Genomic DNA, 7,792 nt, shown 5'->3' on the forward strand with positions numbered 1-7,792 from the left:
AGGACATCCAGCATGTGTTAATTTTCTACTAACGTAAAGCATACCACAAAATTTAATAAGACACAATAGCAACATTCAATACAGCTTTCTATGCAAACAAAGTGCACTAAGTATTTTTACGCGTATTTCGTAGTTCCTTAGTGGCAGTCAATAATCATTTGTTTTTTTAACCCTTAAACACTAAAACATAAACAAGTAAAAAATAAGAATTCGGGAAACAAGATATGTCGCAATGGATTTATTACATGTCCAAAAATAAAACATTCACATGATAGTGTGTGTGGGTGGATGTGGGCGAGGGTGTGTGGAGACTACTTTGGACCATGTTGACAGAAGTTAGAATAGTGTGCAGAGGCAATAGTGTGGGCAATATGTGAAGGACACAGCCAGCCTGACTGTATTCTGGCACCACAAAACTAAAAGGGACATCACAATCCCCCCAAGCTGTTATTGTCATCCCTAGCTAATGTGATGCCAGACCTTCTAAACAGTGTGTTATTGATGTGGTCCTGGTGCGCACAAATGTTATGAAATTATTAATGCTAGTAAGGCGCGGTTGGCACTAAGGCCCTACAGTGTAGCAGACAAGGGGTGGTGTTGGTGTAGCTGAGGAGAGGGAGTGCGGAACAAACACAAATGTTGTTGGACGGTCAAGGCACATGTCACTCTCTCTCGCCAGGCTCCACCGGACCCCCTTGACATCTTGGTGGTGGAGTCCTGGCCAACCCCTCTGCCAGATTAGGTTCTTCATTCTCTTCATCCGATGAGGCCTCTGCTGGTTGCTGAACTACTTGTGGTCTGAGGAGAAAACAACACTGGTCACTATCTAAGATGGCACTTTTGTTTAAGGACATATTTAGCCAGATAACTAAAATGGAGGCATCCAATGCAGGATTACACTCTGCCTGCTTTCACACTATTTTCTATGTAGGAGGTGGCACACTAGAACTTTTTACAATATATTCACACACTGTTGACCCAAAATGTGGGTCTTCACAAGGCCACCCGAGTGGAACATTAGTTTACTCTATGGACACATTGCGTACATTGTTTAAACATTATGAAGACAGTCCACGCTATTGGCATAAATGGCATTTCATGTTCTGGATTAGATCCTGGAGGGAGCAAAAGCTGTTCGAAAAGCGGTTAGGCCAGGCTGCATTTGTTAGTTATCTTGTGTCCAGCAGGGGGCGGCTCATCTTACCGAAATCGAGATTACTCTAAAGTGTTCACTAAATATACTGCTCCCCCTGCTGGAGCCTCGATGTATACAATCTATACAAATCTAACACATGTCTATGTCTGCACACATAAGACACTGAGCTACTTCCGTCATCATCTGCTCCTACCATGGACACATGCAATTAACACACACACTTACCTGCGGCGTCTGGGGGAATTCAAAATGAAACGCAGCATTGGGGCAAAAGGCAAAGCGGCCAGTTCTTCTTGGGAGGCCCCACGCCTCATCAGCTGCCGTCGCTGCCTGATGAATCTGTCCCTCACACTGGACCACCTGGTCTCCACATAGTTAGCTTAAAACAAAAGCATCCACACATTAGGAATATATCAGCGTCAGTTGACCATAACACTCGAGTTAATGGTTTGCCACAGTGGCTAAACAACTTACCAATTATCCATTGCTGTAATCTAGTATGCTGGTCCCAATCTGGGTATACAATCCGGGCAACCTCCCTCCATGCGGCACTCCGTGTTAGCCGGCTTCTGTACCCAGGCGCAGGGCCGTCCCATAGCACTGGCCGAGCATGGACCTGAAAATCCAAAATAATTACAGTAACGTCTTAGAAATTATTAGTCAATAAGGTCATAGCTACTACACCCATTTCACATGCTACACGCCATGTTTGATTGTAAATAGTACGTCACTTATGTGGGTGGGGTCTCCAGCTTCACCTGCAGCCAACTCCCTCCCTCCATGATGTTTGCTGGCGCCACATATCATATACACAGTACACTACTACTCACATCATGTCCTCATAGTATTTGGCAAAAATATATGTGCTTACTACTAGGGAATGGAAGGCCACAATCCGGCGCGGGGGTCTGGGATCGGATAGCGACACGGGGGGACACGCCTCCTCTCTGTAGTCTCGCCACCTCAGCACTGGGCGTAGCGGGGGTGGGGGGGGGTTAACTATTGCGTGTCGTGTGCTCGGCGAATTGCTATGTGACACCATGTAACGATGCTCAGCTTACCCATTTCTGTCCGGCATTGTCACGTCGTAAGCCGCTGCACTACAAGTGCCTTAATGGTCGGCCACGCCTCTTTGAACGTGGCTGCTGCGGATTGTGTGTGCTTCCGACGTTACAACGCCTGACAAAGTACAAAGCAGAGCAGCGCTAAAAGACTAAATACTCATTAGCCGAGCAGTGAACATAATTAGCACAGCACACCAAACACTCCGGCTAAACAACAACCCCGCTACGCACACTGATGACGTGCATGTACTACAGAGAGGGGGCGTGTCCCCGCTGTGTCGCTAGCCTATAGCATCATCAGCCTGCGCCGGATCTTGTGCGTGATTTGCGTACTATTTAAGCGACCTCCTTATGATGACACTATCAGCACATTATATGGGAGGATTTCTACTATGTATGTGCCGCCAACAACCATCATGGAGGGAGGAGGGAGGAGGGAGGAGGGAGGAGGGAGGAGGGAGGAGGGAGGAGGGAGGAGGGAGGAGGGAGAGAGTTCGCTGCACGGCCATCTCGCTAAGAGCAATCCTAAGTCACGCCCTGTTTGCCCAACAACATGTGCTATTACAAGGAAAATTCCTCGACCAGCCATTACTTACAAATCTCGCCTAAAATACGATGTGCGTTACATGGTCCGAAAGAGCTAACACATTCACAGATTTGGAGGAGACACACACATCTGAAAAGACTCATGCAGTCATTGCTCGATTTCAAGCGCCCCCTGATGGCAAACACATAGGAATTACACACAATCGTACTTACATAAACTACTCGGAGCGATGTATCGTGCCACTAAATTACTATAGACAATCGTACACATAAAATAAATATTATCTAGCATCTATTGATCATTACATAATCGATTTGTTTTCACAAAATTATTTCCCACTTAAACAGGATGCAATAACAGATGTGACTTTTGGACATCACACAAACCGATATAAAATACAAGACTTGTAAATTACATGTATGTAAATGTGACTCACACAACAAATGACAGTCATACATTAAGTCACGGCCACACAACTATCTTCTCCGAGTCCAAAGGACGATCGAAATCTTTCTATCGATGATCTTATCTATGTATAAAGCACTCCCAACAGCTCCAGAAAATACTTACTTCACTGATCAGCTGGCCGACGGCTATAACAGACCGATCAGGATACATCTCGGGCTCCATGAATCACTCCGGCTTTGTTGTCCAAATCACTTCTTCTTCCAGCGACGGTTTTCAAAGTGCCGATTCTTACAATGCAGACACATCCTAAATAACCTTGGCTTCTACACATAGGAACTCAAAATGATACATTTGTTATCTCCATCCAGTCACGGACACGGCCTAGGTGAAGCCTGGGCACAAGCAGTTGTTACATTCATCCCTGTATTTTGAGTTATATTTAAAAATATACAAGGACAATTACAAAATAAGACCGTGAGAAATGTGTGGCAAACAATATTTCTCTCATGGCTAAGCTTCAAATAAATAATTCCTTTCTTCTATCATCCTATGTCAAGGCCAAATGGCAATCCTGCTCTCATCACACAGGTGCAACTAGCCACATTGCAGGGTGGCACTCAGATACATGCACTAACAATGCTATATAACATTTGGCCACTTCTCCAAGAAATGGACCACGAACACAACATTCCTTTCCCTTCCGGCCCAAAAGGCACCTGCAAAGGTCCAGGACACATGTCCACTCTCTGACAAGGCCGAGAGCACACCTGTACCAACGATACCTCATACCCAGCCCTCAGGCCAGGCACTCACTGGTCGTCAGTTAACTGCAAACTAAGGTGTAATCTCCAGAAGGAGAAAACTGGTGCGCAGCCATGAAATGACCACAGAACAACACGTTTGTTATTTTTTTTTTTTTTTTTTTAATATCTTTATTACAATCAGTCGTCGTCAGGCATACATAAACTGTGACGCAGCACAGTTCAATAAATAAGACACTACATACTCAGCACCATGGTACAACATACAGCACAGGCTCCCTACGCTATACATCATACCACCCGCTACACTAACATTCCAGCATACCTTAACAATCCTAAAACAACAAACAATAAAGCAATACAGACAAGTGATGGGGTAAGGGGGGTGGGAGAGAGGGGGGTAGGGAGGGGAAATCACAGGCCCGAAGCTTTATTGAAAGACAACACAACACAAGGGGAGAGGGGGAAGGAGAGGGGTATCAATCCTCTTCTTCCTGGTCCGATCTGTCCATGATGGAATAGTCTCTGAGCAGGCTGTGGACCAGCCTGCGGCAGTCCAGAAAGGACATCCTCTCCTTCTTCAGAATGAGGCGGTTCCTGGCAAGCCATATAGCGTCCTTAAAACAGTTCATAAGGCGCCAGGCCTCCCGGGTTGCCTCATCGCCGAAATTCCCAGGGAACAGGCCGTACAGCACCGCGCAGTGCGTTAGCCTGTTCCTGGGCACACAGTCACTGAGTTCAAGTTCCAGGGCGTCCAACAGGCCCTGAGCAAACGGACACTGCCAAAAGAGGTGCAAAGATGTTTCCTCCACGAAGGGGCACCGGGGGCAGTACCGCGTTTTGCACAGGTTGCGGGCATGCATGAATGACCTCAAAGGCAGTCCCCCCTGAATGGCCATCCAAGACAAGTCCTTGTGCCCGTTGGTCAGTTTTGCCGAAGCCACATTTGTCCATACAGTCTCTGCGGTGGCCGCAGCGAGCCCTGGAACGAGCTCCATAGAGTCCTGTGCTCTGATGAGCTTGTGGACAGTTTTTGGCTTCCACAAGTCGGGCTTGAGTCCCTCCAGTTGGTGTTCCCTCACAAACTTGACGACGCCCCCGTAGAACCAGGGAGTGTGCCAGTTGTAAGGGATGGAGCTGTCCCACTTGTCCCAGCTCAGACCCCTCCAGAGGGGGAGGAGGAACAGGCGAGACATGGACCTGCCCGCAGAGCCATTCTTCTGTTGCAGAGTCCTCCGCACACAGTCACATACGAAGGCTGCCCGCAGCAAGGTAGGGATATCCGGAACACCTTTTCCGCCCTTGCGGGGTTCCTTGTACATCACGGAGCGCTTCACTCTGTCCATTTTGGAGCCCCAGATGAAACGAAACACGGTCCTGGTGATGGCCCTGCAGACGGTGACATGGGGGGGCCAGGCCTGTGCGGTGTACTGGAGCACAGGCAGAACTCGTTCCTCAGGACCAATGCTTTGCCCTCAATGGTGAGGTGTCTGAGGCTCCACAGCCCGATCTTCGTATTGACCTTAGCCAATCGCTCTTCCCAGGACTTGAGGGCCGCGCCTTCCTTTCCGAACCAGACTCCAAGGATCTTGATGAAGTCCGGTTTGATGGTAAACGGGAAGGGGGCGGAGGAAGCCAGGTGCCACTCCCCGAAGAGCATAGCCTCCGACTTCCCGCAGTTGACCTTTGCCCCTGAAGCCTTTCCGAACTTCTCGCAGGTCTGGACGAGTGCGGTCACCGAACGCTGGTCAGCGCAGAAGACGGTCACGTCGTCCATGTACAGCGAGCACTTGACCTCGTGTCGATCGGGTCCGGGTACGGTGATCCCTCTGATCTCTCCGTTCTGCCGTATAGCCTCCGCGAAGGATTCTATAACACAAACAAAAAGGAGAGGTGAGAGAGGGCAGCCTTGTCTGACCCCAGAAAGAACCGGAAAGGGGTCAGTCTTCCAGCCGTTCACCAGTACCCTGCTGAAAATATCAAAATACATCAAGTTAACAAAACGACAAAACATATCACCAAGTCCTAACCTACGCAGTGCCCTGCCCATGAACTCGTGAGAGACCCGGTCGAAAGCCTTCTCCTGATCGAGGCTGACCAGGGCCGCGTGTGCACGGCGGCTTTGGATGTAATGGACCGTGTCCCTCACTAGGGCGAGGCTGTCTGCGATCCTGCGGCCGGGAATGCCACAGGTCTGGTCCAGATGGACGACCTGACCGATGACCTTCTTCAGCCGGTTGGCCAGCACCTTGGCGAGGATCTTGTAGTCCACGTTCAAGAGAGAGATGGGACGCCAATTTTTCAAGTCACATCTCTCCCCCTTCCGCTTATACAGGATCGTGATCGTACCCTCCCTCAACGACGGAGGCATTCTGCCCTCCACCACCATCTCCTCGTACAGCTCCAACAGGTCCGGGCAAATGAGATCCCCCAGCGCCACATAGAGCTCCGCTGGGAGACCATCACTGCCCGGGGTCCTGCCAGGCCTAAAGGATTTAGCGGCAGAGAGCAGCTCCCCCACCGTCAAGGGGGCGTCCATGGCCGACGCACCTGCGGGATCAACAACGTTAGTGATACCTGACAGGAACTCGTCGGCCACTTCGGAGTCGGTGGTCTTCGGGGCGTAGAGGCTGCGGTAGAAGCTAGTGACAACCCCCATCACGTCCTCTTTGCCCTTCCGCAAACTTCCGGTCTCATCCCGCAGCTCAGTCAGGGGCGTGTGGCCGGCGTGGAGTTTCCTGAAAAAGAACGAGTTACATTTCTCACCCTTCTCCAGGTTCTCCACCTTGGAACGGAAGACGATTCGCTTGGATTCCTCCTCAAAGTGCCTTTGCAAGCTCTTTTTGGTCTCCTCCAGCTCCTCCTTCACGTCCCAGCCGCACCGGAGAAGGTCTTGCAGTGACCGCAGCTCGCGCTGCAGCCTCCTGAAGTCCCTCTTTCTTCCGCACGCCTGTTGACGACTCTTGGCCTGAAAGAAACTGCGAAATTGAACCTAACAAATTCCCACCAATCACTAACACGCTCAAACATACATTTATCGTTGCGCCATACGATGTAGGCCTCTCTAAGCTCCTCCAGAACCTCCTCCTGAGCCAGCAGAGCACAATTCAGCTTCCAAAAGCCTGGGCCAGATGGGAAACCATGGCCCAGAACCCCTTGAAACAGAATGGCCCTGTGGTCAGAGAAGAAGCAGGGAACCATAGAGTGCCTAGTCTGCCTGACTGCTCGAGAGGCAAACACAAAGTCAATCCGAGAACGGAGCGAGCCATCGGGGCGGCTCCATGTATAATTAACAGAGCCGTTCCCGATGGACCCAACAACGTCCTGCAAGGATGCTTCAGTCACCATCTCGATGAGCAGTTTGGATGTGACATCCAACTTGACAGATGTCCCAGAACTGCGTCCGTTCGCTTCAATGGGGCAGTTGAAGTCCCCACCCAACACTACAGCCCTGGAGGTTGCGAGCTGGGCCCGCAGGGCCTGGAATAGTTCCAGACGCGCACCCTTCTCAGGAGAGGCATACACATTGATGAGCCTTACGGGCTCCCCCGCCCAAGAGCCGTCTGCAATTAGCAATCTGCCACAGACAAGCTCCTGAACAGAATCAAGTGTAAAGTTGCCTCCCCTGATCAGGATGGCGACCCCTGCGGACTTACAGTCGCCCCCGCCGGACCAGTAGGAGGGACCGTGGGACCACTGCCTGGCCAGATGGTTGTAGGACCTAGAAGAGGACAGAGCACATTCCTGCAACATATACACATCGCACAACTGAGCATTTAAAAACGAAAGAACTGTCTGGAATCTAGACCTATCTCTCATACTCCGCACATTTAAGCTAAAGATGGAAAGATTAGCC

The 7,792-nt window shown here is 50.1% G+C and overlaps 1 protein-coding gene across 2 annotated transcripts; it reads right to left on the reverse strand.

Annotated features, from left to right (window-relative positions):
• Positions 1–257: 257 nt before the first annotated feature.
• Positions 258–3,486, reverse strand: LOC138774081 (uncharacterized). Of its 2 annotated transcripts, none has more exons than XM_069954646.1 (4): positions 2,028–2,262; positions 1,631–1,772; positions 1,382–1,535; positions 258–798 (listed from the first exon to the last, which is right to left on the reverse strand). In XM_069954646.1, exons 1-4 carry the CDS (start codon positions 2,196–2,198, stop codon positions 663–665), a joined length of 603 nt encoding a protein of 200 aa, XP_069810747.1. In that variant the 5' UTR covers positions 2,199–2,262; the 3' UTR covers positions 258–662. The 2 variants fall into 2 exon arrangements, with proteins under 2 accessions (XP_069810747.1, XP_069810757.1); XM_069954656.1 differs by lacking the exon at positions 2,028–2,262 and adding an exon at positions 3,338–3,486 and having other exon boundaries at positions 262–798.
• Between the last annotated feature and the right edge of the window lie 4,306 nt (positions 3,487–7,792).

Source organism: Dendropsophus ebraccatus, chromosome 1 (assembly GCF_027789765.1).
Source record: "Dendropsophus ebraccatus isolate aDenEbr1 chromosome 1, aDenEbr1.pat, whole genome shotgun sequence".
Taxonomy (NCBI): domain Eukaryota; kingdom Metazoa; phylum Chordata; class Amphibia; order Anura; family Hylidae; genus Dendropsophus; species Dendropsophus ebraccatus.